The sequence below is a fragment of the Oncorhynchus masou genome, chromosome 23, assembly GCF_036934945.1.
Source record: "Oncorhynchus masou masou isolate Uvic2021 chromosome 23, UVic_Omas_1.1, whole genome shotgun sequence".
Lineage (NCBI taxonomy): Eukaryota > Metazoa > Chordata > Actinopteri > Salmoniformes > Salmonidae > Oncorhynchus > Oncorhynchus masou.
In genome coordinates, this window is record NC_088234.1 from 23,985,581 (window position 1) to 24,007,609 (window position 22,029).

General features: G+C 44.5%; 1 protein-coding gene across 13 annotated transcripts in view; it reads left to right on the plus strand.

Annotated features, from left to right (window-relative positions):
- LOC135510606 (receptor-type tyrosine-protein phosphatase delta-like) overlaps positions 1-22,029 on the plus strand; it is a 383,074-nt gene that overhangs the window by 212,017 nt on the left and 149,028 nt on the right. For all 13 annotated transcript variants that reach the window (XM_064931651.1, XM_064931664.1, XM_064931650.1 and 10 more), the window contains one exon: positions 13,004-13,174. In XM_064931651.1, coding sequence (XP_064787723.1) covers positions 13,087-13,174 — 88 coding nt within the window. In that variant the 5' untranslated portion in view covers positions 13,004-13,086. The remainder of the gene's footprint in view (positions 1-13,003; positions 13,175-22,029) is intronic.

Consider the following 22,029-nt stretch of genomic DNA (forward strand, 5'->3'; position numbering starts at 1 on the left):
CCGCATTGGAATCACTTCATTTCATCAGCAGAGGGAAAATGTTTTGACTTCTCCGAGCTTCCAACAACAATGCTATACAGTATGACTGACACTCCACACAGTAGCTCCAAACGTTCTCTGTGGTGTCTTTGTCTAACTACACTGAACAAAAACATAAAGGCAGCATGTAAAGTGTTGGTTTCATGTGCTGAAATAAAGGTTTGCTGATGTCAACGTGCCCCATGATGGCTGTAGGGTTATGGTGTTGGCAGGCATAAGCTACGGACAACAAATCCATTTGCACCGTGACGAGATCCTGAGGCCCATTGTCGTGCCGTTCGTCTGCCGCCATTACCTCATGTTTCAGCATGATAATGCACAGCCCCATATTGTAAGGATCTGTACATAATTCCTGGAAGCTGAAAATGTCCCAGTTCTTCTATGGCCTGCATACTTACCAGACATGTCACCCATTGAGCATGTTTGGGTTGCTCTGGATCGACGCGTACGACAGCGTGTTCCAGTTCCCGCAAATATCCAGCAACTTTGCACAGCCACTGAAGAGGAGTGGGACAACATTCCACAGGCCACAATCAACAGCCTGATCAACTCTATGTGAAGGAGATGTTTTGCTCTCCATGAGGCAAATAGTGGTCACACCAGATCCTGACTGGATTCTGATCCATGCCCCTATCTTTTTTTTAAAGGTATCTGTGACCAATACTGTATAAACAGTATTGCAGACCAACAATAATCAAAAACAAACATGCAGGTGAAAGAAGCAGCATTTCAATCCTCAAAGTAGAGCATAATTTGCATGGCATTAGCACAACTTTCCTCGGCTAATTACAACCGACTAAACAGCAGGGGTTTAGCGAGGCGTTACCACACACACAATGCCTTCCCGTACATGAAACAAAAGGAGAAGTTGAAAGGCAATACATCACGATGCTGGGCTGCGTTATGAGAAAGAGAATGCATAGCTAATTAATTTCAGCATTTGCCCGCAGTCTGACAAGAGACAAGCGAGTTCTGACAACTAAAACAAGTTTGTGAGCCAAGTTATGAATTGTGTAGTAACCTTTTGGAATGTTTGGCATTGCCTTATGAGTGCATTTTCTAGGTGGATGATATTAGGCGATTGAACCACAGCTGGTAATTACAGACACGTCCCACACTGGTTACGACCATGACCTTTAATGATGCCCCTCATCGTAAACGTAACAGTACAGAAGTAGGATCTTAAATTGACCTGTGTTGTCGAAGCAAGATATTCCGACAGCAACAAGATTTGAACGTTTAGTCCGTAATGTTCCTTGATTTGTGGTTAGGCTATTAGCTGTTCAATTTGAGGCGGCATGAAAAGTGCGATACTGTTAATTTAACCGTGTGTTAGTGGAGGGTTTTCAGTGAATTTATTCAAATCACCAAGCTCGTCTGTATTTCCTGCGGCACAGGAACATGATCATCAACAAAAGAGAGATCACATTTAGATAATACATCTGTACGTCTCATCGCAAAAGGGCCATACATGAAGATGTTATGTGTCCCTAGCAGGCCTACTGTACTATATGTTGTAGTGCTTGTTCGCGTCTCTGAAGAAGAGCATCTCCTAAATGACATCAATGTACCGTAAACACACACACTCACTTACACGCAAACACACCTTTTCCCTGTAGTGTCTCAGTGGCAGAATCTCACTGGCAGCGACTCTAAATGAAATTCTTAATTAGGATCTTTAAATAAGTAATTATGCAGTAGCTAATCCTCTATTCCTGGGTCCTATCTCTCTTCAGATGCCACTTGGGCGGGTAAGGTGGGTCCGGGCTCTACCAATGGGAGCTTCAGATGCCGCTTTAGCACTTTTGTCACAGGCAGCCATGTTAATGACAAGATGTAGACAGTCGGTTAATGGTAATTTAAACTCTTGGAAAGGAGGCTCTGCTAGTTGTGATGATGCACTTAGTGTTGCTCGGTATATCGAAACTCCGGTACTTGTTTTATACTAGAACAGGAAAAACGGCTCAGTACCAGTGTTTTGTGTGTGTGCATGCATTTAACTAGGAGGCCGAGGCTACATCTTGATTTAACCAGTATCAATAGACTAGAGATTTACCATTCAAAAAAATGATTCCCATTATGTTGTTATGTAGTTAGATTGGTAAAAAAAAAAATATAAAATTGTATAATTATATTGTATAATTGGTATAATTAATGCATACAAAAATCTAATATTTCACCTGGTATCGGTATCGGAGTCAAGATGTTGGTGTCGTGACAGTGCAGACTTGTCTATGTGTGTGTTTGTTTGTCTATGTGTGTGTTTGTTTGTCTATGTGTGTGTTTGTTTGTCTATGTGTGTGTTTGTTTGTCTATGTGTGTGTTTGTTTGTCTATGTGTGTTTGTTTGTCTATGTGTGTGTTTGTTTGTCTATGTGTGTGTTTGTTTGTCTATGTGTGTGTTTGTTTGTCTGCGTGTGTTTGTTTGTCTGCGTGTGTGTTTGTCTGTCTGGGTGTGTGGTTGTCTGTCTGCGTGTCTGTCTGTCTGTCTGTGTGTGTGTGTCTGTGTGTCTTTTTGTATGTGTGTGTGTGTGTGTGAAAAAAATAAGCTAACAGCCAGCGTTTCTCTGGTAAATGGAGAAATGCCAGTGTAGGAATAGGCATCAAACATTCATTTCAAATGTGCTGTTTTTGCAAATGTGACTGGGAAGATAAGAATTGGTAGGGCTTATCATGTTTTCATAAGCTGGAGACATATGCCTATAGTTTTCACCCTGATTAATATCAAAATAAACATCAAACTGGTATGGGGACAACCACAGCCTCCATCTAAATGATTTAAAGTAATAGAGACAGAAATGTGCTTTTAAAGTAGATATGTACGTTGTCATTGGAAATGCACTGGGAGAAGAGGTAGATGGTCAAAATGCTTCCGTGCTGGCTTTTATTTGGCTTTGCAAACCGAACTGAGATTTGATTTAATTTAATCTCCAAACTGGGGGAGAAGAAAGGGTCTTATTCAGTCCTTTTGAAAGTCATAAAAACAGTGTTGTGTTCTAGTACCACAATAGGCCATCAGTTAAATGGGCTTGGCATTAAATTGAGATATTCTGGATTCTTGCGTAGACCGTTGTATAACAGATTAGGTCACTGTTGACAGTTGTTCACTCCTGCCTGTGTTCAGTCCTTACGGCAATGTGTGTAGCACTAGGTCCGCAAGTTAAGAAAGCACATTTCACTCCCACAGTCTGTGGGAACTGTAGCTAACATTTGTCCAAAGGAGGTCTAAAATCATCCATAAATATGGTGTTTTTATTGAAATGACTTGCTAAAATACACATCAAAGGATATTTCTGAACAAATGAGTCCTGCAAAATCCACCACAGGTAAAGTAGTAGAAATGTTCAAGTACGTTTCAACGCCTCCTAGGATGTTCTTTGAAGCGAGCAAAAGGAGCAACACGGCTTCATTGCTCTGTTGCCTATTCAACAAAGTCGCCTAATATTCGTGGTAATATTTGATGCCCAGTCAACAGCCATCTTGGCAGCTCTCTCACATAACGCACTCTGATAAGCTTGTGTTTTGCTAATAGGTCTATTGTGTCAGTTACAGACTTCTGGTGTGTGTGTGTGTGTGTGTGTGTGTGTGTGTGTGTGTGTGTGTGTGTGTGTGTGTGTGTGTGTGTGTGTGTGTGTGTGTGTGTGTGTGTTTAATCAAATATGATTCATGACAAAACATTAGCAGTCATAATCCTCTTTATACTCATGTCAAGCCAGATTGGGTAGCCATGTGGCATCCAACAGACCGATAACCGTGCGTCTCTAGTATCTTGGGAGTTGGGCACGAAACAACGTGCATAAACGTGCAAAACACACAACGTTGAATCAAGTCAAGAGTTGCCGGTACAACGTGAAATGGGCCTGTGGGAGGGAGAAACATTAGCCATACCGCTAAAGGTATAATACGATATATATTTATGCTAAAGCTAATTGAGGGGATATGGGTTGAGGGGATATGGGTTGAGGGATACACCCTCCCTGCCATAGTTCAAAAGCTCCCGCGCATATAATGTACCGTTACATTTATCTCAGGGTATATCACGTAAATGAACGTTTAGAAAATGGGAGTTACTTTAGCATTTTAATAACGACATTGCCCTCGAGAGCAGCGTGTACACCTTAGGCTTTTCTTCACGTCCTCTGTGTATGCTTAACTAATGCCTTTTCTTATCTAAAGCAGCCCCGGCTTTGGTACAAATGCGGCTAAAATGCCACTGTGGCAAAATACCTTGATATTCAAAGTGATGAACGGTGAACTGGTTGTATGGGAGAAAAGGAATGACTTGTTGTGTTCCTATGAAAACTGCATTGGGAGTTAGGGTCTGGTCTATGAAGTAGGAACTCGTGCAATTGCAGTGGTTTTTCAGTTGATTTCTGCGACGCTAGTCACAGAGGAGGGCTGTTTTGTCTATTCAGAGGAACACTCCTACTCTCATGGCCTCTGTCTTTTCCATAAAACTGCATGAGAGCAGGGGCAGGGGGGTGGGAATGGTCTCTCTACCTCTCACCCCCCCTCTCTCTCTTTGTCTATGTCCCTCACTCTCTCTCCCTTCCTCCCTCTCTCCTCTCTCGGAAGTGATATTATTCATCCTCCCACAGATCGTGGCTGGGTGGGGGGTAGATGTCAAGATGCCCGGAGCGTATGGTGCAGAGACTGTGTGTTAGTGTGTGTGTGTGTGTGTGTGTGTGTGTGTGTGTGTGACACAGAGAGAGAGAACGAGAGATTGTGTATACATGCATGTTGCAGGAAACAGAGGATCTTGAAGCCCATACACGTTCTCGTACTCCGTCATCACCACCTTCAGAAAAACGACACCTCCAGACTGCTCTAGTGTGCCTAGGACTCTCCATCCTCCGCTCTCTGTTGTCCTCCTCTCCCTCTCAGTCTCATTCCACCACTCTCCATCCTCCGCTCTCTGTTGTCCTCCTCTCCCTCTCAGTCTCATTCCACCACTCTCCATCCTCCGCTCTCTGTTGTCCTCCTCTCCCTCTCAGTCTCATTCCACCACTCTCCATCCTCCGCTCTCTGTTGTCCTCCTCTCCCTCTCAGTCTCATTCCACCACTCTCCATCCTCCGCTCTCTGTTGTCCTCCTCTCTCTCTGTCTCATTCCACCACTCTCCATCCTCCGCTCTCTGTTGTCCTCCTCTCCCTCTCAGTCTCATTCTACCACTCTCCATCCTCCGCTCTCTGTTGTCCTCCTCTCTCTCTGTCTCATTCCACCACTCTCCACCCTCCGCTCTCTGTTGTCCTCCTCCCTCTCTGTCTCATTCCACCACTCTCCATCCTCCGCTCTCTGTTGTCCTCCTCCCCCTCTCAGTCTCATTCCACCACTCTCCATCCTCCGCTCTCTGTTGTCCTCCTCTCTCTCTGTCTCATTCCACCACTCTCCATCCTCCGCTCTCTGTTGTCCTCCTCTCTCTCTGTCTCATTCCACCACTCTCCATCCTCCGCTCTCTGTTGTCCTCCTCTCCCTCTCAGTCTCATTCCACCACTCTCCATCCTCCGCTCTCTGTTGTCCTCCTCTCTCTCTGTCTCATTCCACCACTCTCCATCCTCCGCTCTCTGTTGTCCTCCTCTCTCTCTGTCTCATTCCACCACTCTCAATCCTCCGCTCTCTGTTGTCCTCCTCTCCCTCTCTGTCTCATTCCACCACTCTCCATCCTCTGCTCTCTGTTGTCCTCCTCTCCCTCTCAGTCTCATTCCACCACTCTCCATCCTCCGCTCTCTGTTGTCCTCCTCTCTCTCTGTCTCATTCCACCACTCTCCAGCCTCCGCTCTCTGTTGTCCTCCTCTCTCTCTGTCTCATTCCACCACTCTCCACCCTCCGCTCTCTGTTGTCCTCCTCTCTCTCTCTCATTCCACCACTCTCCATCCTCCGCTCTCTGTTGTCCTCCTCTCTCTCTATCCCCACCTCACTCTCTCTGCCTGCTCCCTCCTTCTCAACTCCCTCACCCCTGTTTTCTTGTTCATAATATGTAACATGATTTGGCCCTCCCCTGTTCATGCGGCGTAAATTGAATCCCACTGTTTCCAGGTTGGCGGCTGCTGAGTCTACTGTTTTCTCCCTCTCATACAATGGGCACTTGAATGCATCACATTTACACGGTAATGAGTTCCTTTCTACGTGAAACACGGCACTCATACAGAAGTGTCCTTCAGTGGACGGCGGCGTCACGAGCACAACACACTATGCACTTCTAAATCGTCAGCATCGAGACAGCACACAAACTCGTGGCCCCTCAAGTGCATGGGGGAGCCCTCAGAGGCATTCAAGTTTTCTATATGATTGAATTAACCATGTGTTGGCCAATGTAATCAAGGCCAGCAGAAATACAAACAAGCAGTCACAGATGTAGAGTGTTGTGGTGATGTTATTCCCCCCCTAGTGTCCCTGATGCTTACCCCTGAAGCTTAGGTGTGTGTGTGTGTGTGTGTGTGTGTGTGTGTGTGTGTGTGTGTGTGTGTGTGTGTGTGTGTGTGTGTGTGTGTGTGTGTGTGTGTGTGTGTGTGTGTGTGTGTGTGTGTGTATGTGTGTGTGTGTGTGTGTGTGTGTGTCTGTGTGTGCGTGTGTGTGTGTGTGTGTGAGAGAGAGAGAGTGTCTGGGTGTGTGCATGGCCTTTGTGCGTGTGTTTTCTTGTGTGTGTGTGTGTGTTTAACTCTGTGTGCAGGGGAGCAGCCCAACAGGGCACTGGGATAATCACTCACCAGTCTGGTGGTCAAGGTCGTGTACTGGGGGACCATCCATGTGAACCTAACAGCTGCTGTGAGACAGGGATAACGGAGTAGATGACGGACGGGGAGAGAGAGATGCGGGGACGGGGAGAGAGAGTGTAAGAGCGGGGGATGGGTTAAAAAAGAATAAGAGGTGTTTTACTGTGGGTAAGAGAGAAAGAAGGCGAAAAAGACAAGGTAAGAGGCACAGGGAAAATTTGCTAGATGAAGAAGAGGAGGGAGGGAGGGAGAGAGGGAGACAGTGCTAGATAGTCACATAGGATCAGTCTAGTAAACTGAGAATATACAGTATATATTGGCCTCTGTTCCATTGTTTGTTTTTCTTGCAGCTATATGGGCAAACACCAGCTTGTTAAAACTGTTGTATTTATCTAAACTCTGCAGGTGGACGTTTATTGTCATGAATTTTACCCTGAAGGCGGAACTAGATAGGCCAGCTGCAAAGTCAAAATGGGCTATATTGTAAAAATAGCTTTATGGTCTTAAGGTCAGGGTTTGGCATTAGGGTTAGCAGTGTTTTTAAGTTTAGGTATAAAATCAGATTTCATGACTTTGTGGCTGTGCCAGCTAGTGACCCCTCTGCAGAGCTGTCTCTGTCATGACACAAATGCCAACCTGCATAAATTCTCCCTTCAGTGCTGTAACCACAGATGGATACATTGCACAAGTTAAGCAACTCTTAGACATATCTATGGGTTTACTTTGTCAGTGACCTTTGGGGATTAGGTAAACAAACACAACTCCTTTCGGTCAAACTTTATTTGGAGGCTTCTCAAAGTTCAAACTCCTGCTGCGAAGGTGAAATGGCTTTGGCATTTCCTGTACCCACACCTGGGGACACGATGCAGCGACAAGATCACCATTGCTTCCTTCTTCCAGACACAGCAGGTGCTTTTAAACCCAATTACTGGCGCAGGAAATGTCACCCGAACCCAATAAGCTTATCTCAGTGTCTTGTGTTGGAAGGCGTCACTCATAACAACAAAGAGTGGGACGCTAGAGAGGATGCTAGCTTGTTGTTAGCCCTTTAGTGATTAGCCGCTAGCCACGGCATAAACAAACACCTCTGACGTTCAAATAAACATGGAGACAACAGAGTAACCCGGGTGGGACGAGCATCTCTGAAAACGCAATTTATGAGCGTGGGAGGCTTGTTTGACTGAGGTCGGAAGGAGGAGGGGGGGGGGGTAAATAAGTTTCTCTAAGCCGCGGTTTGTCAGAAGCTTTCATGTGGAGGCTGCACTTGAGGGCATAGCTTAGCTTAGCTTGAGGGATGTTATTACACATGCCCGCTGATCTGGGGCGATGCGTGAGAAACGTCCCAGACGCCAGTCCTAAATCAAAGTGAGAGAGAGATGGAGGGAGGGATGGAAAGAGAGGAAACAGAGTACAGCGGCAGGATTGTGACAGGAGGTATGAGCGAGTGAGAGAGAGAAAAGACACAGAGAAGGGCAGAGGAATGACAGAGGGAGAGAAAGTAGAGTGAATCAGAGAGGCAGAGAACAGAAGAAGAACATTTTGTTGGAATGAGAGAGATGAATAGATGAGTGGAAGGAGGCAAGATAAAAGACTGCTGCATGTGTCATGCATAGTAAGTGCAGTCAGCATCCCAAGCTCATGGCCTGCCACTCTGACTTAGCCCGCACCCTTTTTGAAGTTATGCCTTTGTCGAGTGTTCCAACGGGAGACATTTTAACTCCAATCATATGACACATAGCAATAACCCAGGGGGCACCTTATTATTATTATTATTGTTGTTGATTTGATGCAAATCATTTTTCATGTAGCCTTTTTCTCAACTCTATTGAAGTCATATTTCTGTTGAAATGGGTAGATGGGGAGGTTGAGGAATGGGTACACGATGCCCTATGCCCTCTGTGGAGATGCCGTTTGACCTCTCGGTTGAAATAGGCGGGTGAGCGCTCGGCCATGGTACAGCGGTTTGGCCTTAATTATAGAGTCCTTGAGCGTTTGACTCTTACCTCTCGCGTGGCATCTGGACACAAGATACTGTATAAAACATCTAAAAACACAGCTTTTACTTGTGGTTCTGGACTATGTAATGACTGCATTGTTTATGACTGGGCATTGAAAGGGAACATTTAATAAAAGGCAAAAATCTTATTTGTTTTGCTCTGTGAGGCATAATACTTGGGCAGTACAGTGTGAAGCTTTTGATTTAGCCCCAATATAGTGGCATTGCAAGAGTTCTGTCTTTGCGTGTGTACACACAATTAAGGAAGGGGTTGACTTAATAGTTGGGCTTGGTATTTTTGTGGCCGCTTTGTTTTTTGGGGGAAGAACAACAACTGTTTCCATGTCATCCAGTTTATAAGATGGGAAAAGCATTGCATGCCATTCATGAACATAAAGAACCCCTTGAAACCCAATTGATGTGTTGAAGCAAAACTGAGGCAACATGCATGAAAGATGAGGCAAGGTTGGTTATGGGGTGTTGTTTTTATCCCATGCCAATTTTTTATTTTCAACAGTTGCATTAATATAATGCTGATGCTAGGATTTGGTTCCCATTAGTTTGGGTCCTATAGTGGATATACTAGCACGCTAAGTTAGCACGCTAACACAGAATGTGTCATTGTAGGTGGAATTTGCTTCTATAACAGCATGCCTTCAGGGTCAAGACCACCGCAGCATGGCGGGGAAAGGGATCGAGGGAGAAGGATGCTGATGCTACAACAATGTGTTCTGTTGATCATCAAACAGTCATCTCAAGATGTTTTAACAAAATAATGAGCCCAAGTGTCTTTTATCAAACATTGTTTGACATTTCATACAGCAGGATAAAAAAAGCTTTGAAATAAATCACTAGTCATTGTTTGAGACACGTAGCTCCCACATGCAGTAGAAGAAGACACTAAACGGGTTGGCCATTCTACAGAGAATCCCTCTCTCTGTTGTTTCCCACCCGCTATCAACCTTTTCAGGGAGTGATAAGAATCAGGGGAGAGAGAACGACAACTCATCAACCCTCCCTCTCTTTCTTTATTCCTCTCCTCCTCCACTGCCTGGCAATATCTCCCCATTTTCTAATTAACATTGTGCTTGTTGTCTGCCTTTTGTTTAATAATGCATGATCCTATCACAACTCGGCTCTTTGAATGGAACACTGCTGAATAGGTACACAATAATACCGCCGAGGGGCTCGGAAAGAAAGGACAAGATTTGTTCTTGTTTCTTTTCTTCTTTTTTTGGCAATAAATGTTCAATGGAAGCATCAACATCGCTGTATGTGTGAAATTTAACTGACACGTGAAACAGAGTGGACATGTTGCGGAACGGAAGCTTTGGTGACAATGGTCAGAGGTAATATTTGAGGTAACAATGTGCCTTGGGTAACACAGGGAATTCTGATGTACACTACTAGAAAAACGACATACAAAAAGGTTATTCAGCTGTCCCCATAGGAGAACCCTTTTTGTTTGCAGGTAAAACTCTTTTGGGTTAAATACCTCTGTGGAAAGAGTTCTACCTGGAACTCAAAAGGGTTCTTCTACCTGGAACTCAAAAGGGTTCTTCTACCTGGAACCAAAAAGAGTTCTTCAAAGGGTTCACCTAAGGGGACAGTCGAAGAACCCTTTTAGGTTCTAGGTTCCAATTTCAGGATCGATTTGTCGGCTACTTTGTTCTCATTAGGGCTGCTTGTGTTCACATGGATAGCACAGCCTTCCTCTCCCCTGGTTGGTGCTTACGAAACATGCAGATGGCTTTGTTTGTCTGTATCAGCATGTGGAGGGAAGTGGAGGGAGGAAGTGAAAGGAAGGGAAGGCTGCTGAGTACTGTGTATAGTGAGGACTCCTAATGTCATGTCATTATGGAAATTCACACTACATTAATTAACTCAAAGGCTATCAACCCAGATTTCGCATGCAAAGCAAAAGTCAGGGAAGACGTGGGGCAGCAGGGTAGCCTAGTGGTTAGAGCGTTGGACTAGTTACCGGAAGGTTGCAAGTTCAAATCCCCGAGCTGACAAGGTACAAATCTGTCGTTCTGCCCCTGAACAGGCAGTTAACTCACTGTTCCTACGCTGTGAAAATAAGAATTTGTTCTTAACTGACTTGCCTCGTTATATAAAGGTCAAATAAAAAAGATGTCAGTGACCTTGATTAGAGGAGCTTTCTGTTTCTGTTGTTGCTTACTATGGATTACAGTGATATCCCTATCCTTAAACAGTGTTATGGAATAGAATGCACTATAAATACTAGTCATGCAGAAATTATGTGTATGACAATGTATGTGAGCCATTGTGTGTGTGCGCGCGCGGATGCGTACTGTAGGTTGAGATTGCTTCAAATTGATTCTGTTTGCCTTACGGCCACCACAGGCCTCACGGTGCTCTGAGACAGGTAGTCACGTCTATCTCCCCACGACACAAATGGAGTGTGACAGGTGCACTATCTCCCTGTCTTTTCTGCCATTTACAGGCTACAGCTGAAGGAATAAAAGGGGGAGAAACAGGGAGAGAGAGGCGGGGAGATGGGTAGCAGGGAAATGAGGTACTTTGTCATCGTCTACCACACTGATTGCACTTTTGGTTTTCTGGATGTTTTATTTGTTTATAAATCATCAGATAAATAGCCGGACGAATGAGCCCCGTGTATAAAAGAATGAGCCCCGTGTATAAAAGGATTATGCGATACCTCTAATGCGTTTGTGAGGGTAAACAGTGCTCTGTCTGCGCCTGTGGTGTGGCTAATGCGCTAATAGTCAATACTATCTGTTAGCTAGCATTCGGTGCTTCTCTGCTAAATGTCAAACTGTCTAAGAGGTCAGAGGTCAAATTATGTGTCCGTCTGAAGAAGCGCGAAGGCTCTCAGCGTCAGTGTACCTCAAGCAAGTTCAACCATTTTGTATGCGTTCCAAGTACACATTTTAAGCACAGATCTACATCAGATCTAGATATCTACAATGGCTGGAAAAGTGTTTTACATCTCAGGAACCAAATCCACATTATATAATCTGTGCAGACCTGCTTGGAAAATGTGTATATTGGAATGCACCGTCTGTCTCAGATAATAGCCTCTTCCCATGCTAGGCTATCATGCTAACTGGTTAGCATGCTAATGCTAATACACTGTGTGTCACCAGAGCTCATGGAGCGGATTAGTTACCAGAAGAGTCCAGAAATCCATGACCACCAAAACGTGTCAGTCACTATAGATTAAGCACGGGCTTTTGCAAATTCATGACACGGAATCGAGTGGGCTACTTGCTAATGCTATCATGCTCTGTCAGATCAATTACCCCATCTACATAGCGGCTTTTGATAAAGGAAGGGGTGGCGAAACATGAGAGGGAACACAAGCCTAACCTACTTGGTCATACAGATTTAATGTGTACTTCAAGCAGTGCTTGATAAAGGAGGTGTTGGTTGCATACAGTATAAGTTTGGCTAACGCTAGCTTACTCCATCAAACTGTATAGATTTGTTGCGCTCTCTTTTGTCCTAATCCATTTGGAGACACTTAAAGCTATTAAAGCTTCAGCTACTGGTGTAAGACGGGCATAAATATGAGGTGTGGCTGAGTGGTTTTAAGGGTACTAAGAACAATGGTGGCATTTTGTCACTACATAGTTTATGGATAGCACTGGTCTCTGGAGAGAAATCCACCAATATGTTACTGTCTCACCATACGCTCCAAAAAGAACGAAAGGAGACATTAGGTGCTGTGAATTGAATGGCCAGCTATATGGTTCTCCAGGGACAGTTTGGGTTAGTTCCCCATTAGTGTTAATATAGTAGGCTAAACAGGTTAGGATTCCCCTGCTAGCATGTTGAATGTGTGACTTTTCTGTATGTACATCTCAGAACCTTTTTTTTTACATTCTACATATCAGTAAATGATTTAGCAAATTATGTAAAAGTCTGACATGTAACAGTGATAATCACAAACAAATAGTTAATTTGATCAGAGCTTGTGTGCAAATCCTTGCTGCGAGTGCGTTAGTGAGCCCTTTCATCTGTGTACGTGCGTGTGGACGTGCACACACTAACATGCGTTCCGAAGTGTCCGAATATAGCCTGCGAGCACATCACCCTCTCTCCTCTTTAGCTGTCAGAACCTACTGAGTCTGTGTGGGTATGTCAGAAATGTGCACTAGATAGATAAAGTACGAGAAGCCAAACCACTTTGTTTCATTCATGCCCTCACTCTCTTTCCCTCCCCTCTCTCCTTTCCTCCCTCTCTCCCCCACTCCCTCTCTCCCCCCGCAGGCTGTGAATATCCTGCATCTGAGAAGTCAGACCAGACTGACTCACAGAGCTCTGTGAGCCAGCACCACTGAGGCTGCCAAAGCATGCTGGTGCCAAGCTGTCCCATGATGCACATAGCTAGACCCGCACTGCTCGTCCTGGGTCTGCTCCTCCTTCTCGCCGACGCCGAAAGTAAGTGTCACTTTTCGTCACTTCTTCTCGTCCTCCCTTTCTCCTCAGTTCGTGTCACTGTAGGGATGAGATATGTCTCTTGTAAGTGGTCTTATCTCATTGCCACATACACACACTAACAGTCAAAAAAACACAGCATTCTCTCTCTCTCTCTCTCTCTCTCTCTACCCAACACCCTGATGAGTACAAGGCCATGGCCATAAGTCCATTCCTCTACATTCTTATCCTATATGGAGATTACCATATATATCACCACAAAAAGACATTGAATTGGAGTTACAGGATGTTTGGAGTTGAAATCTGAGCACTGAGGTGTCACAACAGGTTTCAGAGTTTATCCTACTCCGTTTTCCCTGCTTAACACCGCTTCCCATTAATCACTACGTTCCAGGAAGCAGGTGCAGGTGAATAAAAGTTTTATTACACCCTTCACACCGCAGGAATGTCCCTCTTCAGCTTGAATGTGTTTGAATAGTGGAGCGTCCTCCCAAGGTCACAGACGAGGGAGCAGCAAAAGAGAAATTGATGGGCGAGACTCGAAACTTTTGGTTGAGAAATGTTCGCTGCAATCTGTTTCATTTTCTCCCATCTCAATTTTCCCCTCCCACTGCATATATTTCACAGTGAGAGAGATGAATGGAAAAGTAAATTGTCACTTCAGGTGTGTCTAGGTTTTTATTGACTTGGCCATTTTAATCATAGCAGCAGTTTATGTGCTTTCTATTGAGCACAACTAGCAATCATTTAGAATAGAATAGACCATGAACATGGACTATGTCACCATGCACTTGTAGTTTAGGTGCTATGACTAATGTGTCATGCAAAAGAAAATAAAGGAAAGCCAACTACCAGACATCCAAAATCGAGTCGCCAGTGGGCATTCCACGGGGGAATTTGAGCACAGATGTAACCCATGAGACAACCACAAATGCACTTGGCCATCCTAACCCCTAAATCCCCACCTTCCCTTCTCTCCCGGTTGCTGTCTGCGTGCTAACAGCTGATCTGATAGCCCTTTGGACAGCTGTGCTGGTTTATCATTCCCAAGCATATACAAACTGACGGTGAGGGAAGGTGACGGCAGTCCAGCAATGACTGAGTAACAGAGGAGAGAGGGGGTTGGGGATAGGGGGTTGGATGACAGGCCAGTGTCCATAGCTGAGGTGTAAGAGAACAGAGATCCAGACCAATTTGAAGTAGTACATATTTTCTCAGGGATTATGTCTTCTCTCAGCTATATCCAAATACATCCGGCTCAATCCAGCTTCATCCTGCTATATCCAGCTATATCCATCTATATCCTGCTATATCCAGCTATATTCAGCTATATCCAGCTATATTTAGCAATATCCAGCTATATCCAGCTATATTCTGCTATATCCAGCTATATTCATCTATATCCAGCTATATTTAGCAATATCCAGCTATATCCTGCTATATCCTGCTATATCCAGCTATATTCAGCTATATCCAGCTATATTTAGCAATATCCAGCTATATCCAGCTATTTTCAGCTATATCCAGCTATTTTCAGCTACATCCAGCTATATTTAGCTATATCCAGCTATATTCAAATATATCCAGCCATATTCAAATATATCCAGATATATTTAGCTATATCCAGCTATATTCAACTATATCCAGCTATATCCAGCTATATTCAACTATATCCAGCTATATTTAGTAATATCCAGCTCTTTTCAGCTATATCCAGCTATTTTCAGCTATATCCAGCTATATTTAGCTATATCCAGCTATATTCAGCTATATCCAGGTATATTTAGCTATATCAAGCTATATCCAGCCATATTCAACTATATCCAGCTAGATTTATCTATATCCAGATATATTCAACTATATCCAGCTAAATTTAGCAATATCCAGCTATTTTCAGCTATATCCAGTTATATTTAGCTATATCAAGCTATATCCTGCTATATGCAGCTATATTCAGCTATATGCAGCTATATTCAGCTATATCCAGCTATATTTAGCTATATCCAGCTATATTCAGCTATATCCAGTTATATTTAGCTATATCTAGCTATATCCTGCTATATGCAGCTATATTCAGCTATATTCAGCTATATCCAGCTATATTTAGCTATATCCAGCTATATTCAACTATATCCAGCTATATTTAGCTACATCCAGCTATATTCAGCTGTATCCTGCTATATTTAAGCAATAAGGCCAGAGGGGGTGTGGTATATGGCCAATATACCATGACTACGGGCTGTTCATATGCATGACGCAACGCAGAGTGCCTTGATACAGCCCTTAGTCATGGTATTTTGGCAATATACCACAACCATTGCTATTATAAACTGGTTACCAATGTAAATAGAGCAGGAAAATAAAGGTTTTGTCATACCCATAGAATAAGGTCTGATATACCATGGCTTTCAGCCAATCAGCATTCAGGGCTCGAACCATCCAGTTTATAATCAGATATAAACAGCTATATTCAGCTCTCTCTTCTCTCTACCTTTATTCTTTGTTGCTATAGACCCTTTATTGCGGATGTTCCTTCTTTCTCTCTCTCTCTCTCTCTCTCTCTCTCTCTCTCTCTCTCTCTCTCCATTGCTTTTGAGCCACTGTGTTAGCTCCATGCCAGTGACTGCATCCATTTTCTCTCTAGTGTGCCACTGCATCTGCATAAACACTTCAGCTGCTCAGCTCAGCCTTAGGACTCTGCCCAATACTGCACTAGCCGTGAGAGGAAAGACCAAAATACCAACCGAATAACCCCCTCCCACCACCCACCTCCTCATTTTAACACTCTAAAACCCCATAGAGGAAGAAGGGAAGCTGAATGCCTCCGTCGGTGCAGTGTGTTAGCCCAACTGGGGTGTGTTAGCCCCGCAGGCGAGGAGATATGGTGGAGGATATGAGACACGTGAGAGGGCGAAAATGGCTGACTCGGCCTGCTCAACAGATGGCACCATCATCGAAGCCAGTCCTGTGTGCCCATGTCCGGCTGGCTGCCCTAACCTCTCCCGCAAAGGCGGGAAAAAAATGTCCCCGGACAGGACAGCACACACGAAGGGAGGGTTTGAGGTTTTGGCGCTAACAATGCTAACACGGACAAATGCTATTTGGCAATGCTTTGTTTGGTTAACATGTGGATAGGCATGGAAAGAAAGGGCCTTTTGTTGGCATAGGACTGTGCCTATGTGGATTTGAGGCTATTACTTTAGTTGATGTGGCAAATTGGGCTCGGGACTATTGAAAGAGGGCATTATTTTCGGTGGTGAAGCCAAACAACCGTGCTGTGTCTCTGGTTGAACAATGGCATTATAGACAAACAGAGAAACCCATTCCTACTCTGAAGGAGGGATCTTCGGGAGTGTTTCAATGATCAATAATGATCAATGAATCGTCAATATGTGTCTCGCTGCAGTGAGGAAGGGTCCAGAGAGGACAAACAAACAAGCACAAAGGCAAAACCATTTAGACCTCTAACAACCTCCAGGGCTTGTTGTGTTTTGTTTGGTGCTGTTTGTTTGCTAGGAATGCTGGGGAGGCAAACAAATCAAATCAAATTTATTTATATAGCCCTTCTTACATCAGCTGATATCTCAAAGTGCTGTACAGAAACCCAGCCTAAAACCCCAAACAGCATGGTAATTTATATTTTTTTTTGACATGTTCTTCAAAAGAGAGATCAGGGTCCAGAGTAACGCCGAGGTCCTTCACAGTTTTATTTGAAACGACTGTACAACCATTAAGATTAATTGTCAGATTCAACAGAAGATCTCTTTGTTTCTTGGGACCTAGAACAAGCATCTCTGTTTTGTCCGAGTTTAAAAGTAGAACGTTTGCAGCCATCCACTTCCTTACGTCTGAAACACAGAAGTCGTTGCATTAAATGTCGCTAGTGAATCACTGAGCTGTTCAGTTCCCTCAAACCCATGACTACGTCACAAATAGCATCCTATTCCCTACACTACTTTTTATCAAAGCCTCTATGGGCCCTGGTCAAAATTGCACTATATAGGGAAGAGGATGGCATTTCGGACAAACCATTTCTAATCCAGCCCGAGGTACCTCTATATTATACATCCTTTCAATTTTGAACAGGACCCGGAACTGAACAGCTCAGTGATTCACTAGCGACATTTAATGCAACGACTGTTTGCCTCCCCAGCATTCCTAGCAAGCAAACAGCACCAAACAAAACACAACAAGCCCTGGAGGTTGTTAGAGGTCTAATGGTTTTGCCTTTGTGCTTGTTTGTTTGTCCTCTCTGGACCCTTCCTCACTGCAGCTAGACACATATTAATGATCCATTGATCATTATTGATCATTGATACACTCCCGAAGATCACTCCTTCAGAGTAGGAATGGGTTTTCCTGTTTCGTTTATTGAGCAACTACTTAGGTCATATGTGACTTGTTGCTTTAAATCCCTCCTAAATCAATCGCTCTATGGACCCTAGTCAAAAGTAGTGCACTATATAGGGAATAGGGTGCCATTTGGAATACAAACTAAGTCACCCTGGGGCCTAATGCTGGTTTAATTGATTCTCTCCACTAATGACGGATGGCGTGTTATATCCCAGTGGACGGAACGCTCCTTTTTTAATGCGTCGAATAAGTATCGACGGGCTCCCCCGGACATCTGTAAACACTCAAACCGTTTTCGTCCCCAAAACTCTATCTGGCTGTCCTTCACACACACGCGTTCACTCACAGGATGCATCCCAAATGGCACCTATGGGCCCTGGTCAAAGGAAGGGAATATGGTGCCATTTGGGATGCAGAACACTCTATCTTTCCCTCTGGCGTAGCCCTTGATTAACTACATGGAAAGTGGAAAAGCAAATACTCTCCATCTATCTTTTACTCTCTTCGCTCAAGCCGTTGCGTGTGGAGTGAGAATAGAAGGGAGAGAGAGAGAAAGGGAGAACAATAACGTGGGGAATTACATACATTTGTTACGCTGGCTGCGTCCTACACCAACAAATGAAAGTGCTCTTGCCAGGTTCTGATGGCTCAAGTAGAATCAGGAGACAGACTAGTGCATTTCCATGCAGAGGTCAAATTGTGCTCGGCTCTGCGGCGAACATAATGTGCAATATAATTCCTCAGTGCACTGTGAGGAACAGACTTTCCCATATTGTTGTTATTCACGGGCATTATCATAGGGCTCAAGCCCGACCACGTCACTGTGTCACTCGGATGGCTGTCAGGGTCAGTGTCAGTATATGAATAGATTATGGAATAATATGGTGTTTTTCTCCAAAATTATACATCTTTTTATGGAGTGTATATGTCAATGGTCATTAACTCGATGCTTTTAACTCCATTTATATTCATCCATAGAGCCACACATTCATAGACCTTCTGTCAGGCATGTGCACACACACACACACACACACACACACACACACACACACACACACACACACACACACACACACACACACACACACACACACACACACACACACACACACAGGCTCATGTGAGCACACTGAGCCGCACCTCCTAGCTAGACTTAGGGCTAATGATACTGTATTCCCAGATGTCAGGGGGTTGTAAATTGTGTTTTATGCTTGCCTCCCCTAATATGAATTATTGTAAAATAGTGTTGTATTTGCATATGGGCTTCCAGGCTGTTCTGAAATTAGCATTTTTACAACAGTTCAAATTAAATTCCACAGCTTAATTTGCCTGCATGGTAATTCGATTTAAATTGAGTCCATTCCACTCTGACCATGTGACCATGTTCACAGCACAAATATGGGTTAGAAAACACCAAAGGCTCCAGAACCCTCCTCAACAACTGTGTTAAATTACAAACCTGTGGTTCAGTCGCACGCAATCAGATCACAAGACAATGGAAACGTAATTAAGCACAATGTTACCGTGGCCTGCGGAGTAGCTATCCGCTACCAGGGCTTCACTATCGTAAAGGAATAAGCAGTAATCAGAGTTCTCCAGTAAAAGTACTGTACTCTACAAACTCTGTGCCTCACAATCATGTCGTTACTTTATAATGTAATTACTCCATAGGACACTGTGCATTGACCATTTACGCTAGGAATTCTGCTTTGTCTTGTAGAAACCCCCTGGCAGTCCGTTACATGATGCTCTTAGCCTTGTAATGGAATGCTGTAATTTGGCCATCCACTTAAGGTCAGAGTACCATACAAAGGTTAGGCCGATCCCCAAAGCTCCTTGAACCTCACATACACATAGAAAGACTAAGAAATTGAACTTTTTCTTACAATACAGAGGCATTGTACATGCTCAGATGCACATACTGTAATTAAGGGCTAGCCTCGGGCGCTAATGCTATTTTTAAGTGCACTTACGTCTCCAAGAGACATTGACTTGATAATGGAGGGGCAATTTAGCCACTCTGAGGCATTCGAATCCAAGAGAAAAGGTATTGACAGAACAAAACCTCCTGAACACAAAACCAAATAGCCAAATGGTTATGGTGCGCCCTCTTGACTGACAACTGACCAGGTCTCTTCACAATACAAATGGATTGTTTTTTCCCATTCACAATACACACCCAATTCAAACCTAAATTGAAATGAATTTGGACAGATTTTACCTCAGGTTTTGGCCTGTTTGTCTGTCAAAGATGGAATATAAAGCCTGATTTGAACTGGATGCTCCCAGTAAGAGAGCACAAATGGCCAGGTTTCACACAGAACCCTCTAGTATGCCTTTGATGCCATGATCAGCCGGTGAGCCGAACACAATGCCAGATGTTCTGCGTATGCCTGGGTTACGCTTGGCACAGCGTTTAGCATGCTGGCATATGCTAAAGTGGATAACCCCTCCGTATGCCAGAGCACCCTGTAACAATGCAGATGTTGCGCAACGTCATTAGAGCGACTGTGCAATTAATAGATAGAGCCTTTGGGATTATTGGATTTGGTCACTAGCTTGAATGGATGTGCTTTACCGTTAAATAAGTATTCCTGTTACAGAGTAAAGGATACTGTTTTGTGGTTTTCAAATAGTGGGTACATCAATGTGGATGATCAATTGTTAGTACATTACGGTGGCGAATCGTGGCTATTGGACCTTCAGTGGAGGAAAAACGTATTTTAACATGTTTCTTCCAAACTCAAAAATCAAGAGAAATAACAGAAACATAGTATCACTTAGGCCTAATGCGCCCAACTAAATGAAACAGGCCTGAGGTTGAGCCATGCTTCGGCCTGCCACTCACACAGAGACGGCACCCGCACTGACAATGTTACCAACAGCAACAAGCCACACTGCTTTCACAACCCATGGTAGCCTAACGCCGTCACCATCCCACTATCACCAAAAGTGACTATAGTGTCACAGAGTGTGACAGGCCCGTGATGCTGAAAGGACAGCGACCGTAATACGCGGTGCACTCCATGTTGGAGAGCGCACTTTCTGTAAAACACATAGACTGATAGAAAGACAGCAGTCACACACAGCATGATGTTAAAGAATAAGCAGTCCATTCATTAGGACATAATAAGTCAGTAGGTCTCAATCATAAGAACACAAAAACACAACCATTAGGCTAAACATTTACCAATCGAAATGTACAACTATTACTTCCCATTCCAAAAATATGTTCACGTTCAGCACACAAAGTAACTGGTGATCTAAAGTTTAACTGCAACAATATTTCACACACATAAGCTATTTTGAAAGAGATGGCTAACAACAGCAACCACACTGCAATAACAAAACCACTCACCAGATTATGATCATTTGAAAACTTAACTTTGTGTTGAAAGTGAATCCTTGATCTGAAGAAATTATCAAGAACTTGATTAGCGCTACAGCAGAAACTCTTAGCCGAGCTTATACCAGAAGGATAGGTGCAACCGTGAGTCACCCAGAAGAAAGACTATGTTTCAATATGGAAGGCACACGGTATTTAAGGCACACATCATGCCGGTGACATTTCTTTTCCCTCCAGGTCATTGTCAGTTATGTTGTGAGGTTCACTGAGGCCAGCCCCCTGAGGTACAGTAGTTGTCCAGTGGTAGCAAACTCCCAAGGTGGTCATTTCAACTGCTTTAGAACACAGATGGACAGTTAGGAATTGGAGGGATGAAGGATTCTGTTTTTAGTAGACTTTTCTCTTTTCGGATAAGAAGTCTTTACACTTATTGTTTTATGTGGTGGTTCATACTGTTCTGTATGCCCTACCTACTTGTATGGTACATTCAAGACATGATGGCGTTGGAATGTCAGTTGAGATGATAGGAATCCCAACCCTTCACTTGGAGCTGCAGGAGTGGGGGAGTGGAGGAGCTGCAGGAGTGGGGGAGTGGAGGAGCTGCAGGAGTGGGGGAGTGGAGGAGCTGCGGGAGTGGAGGAGCTGCAGGAGTGGGGGAGTGGAGGAGCTGCAGGAGTGGGGGAGTGGAGGGGCTGCAGGAGTGGGGGAGCTGCAGGAGTGGAGGAGCTGCAGGAGTGGGGGAGTGGAGAAGCTGCAGGAGTGGAGGAGCTGCAAGAGTGGAGGAGCTTCAGGAGTGGGGGAGTGGAGGAGCTGCAGGAGTGGGGGAGCTGCAGGAGTGGGGGAGTGGAGGAGCTGCAGGAGTGGGGGAGTGGAGGAGCTGCAGGAGTGGGGGAGCTGCAGGAGTGGAGGAGCTGCAGGAGTGGGGGAGTGGAGAAGCTGCAGGAGTGGAGGAGCTGCAAGAGTGGAGGAGCTTCAGGAGTGGGGGAGTGGAGGAGCTGCAGGAGTGGGGGAGCTGCAGGAGTGGGGGAGCTGCAGGAGTGGGGGAGTGGAGGAGCTGCAGGAGTGGAGGAGCTGCAAGAGTGGAGGAGCTTCAGGAGTGGGGGAGTGGAGGAGCTGCAGGAGTGGGGGAGCTGCAGGAGTGGGGGAGCTGCAGGAGTGG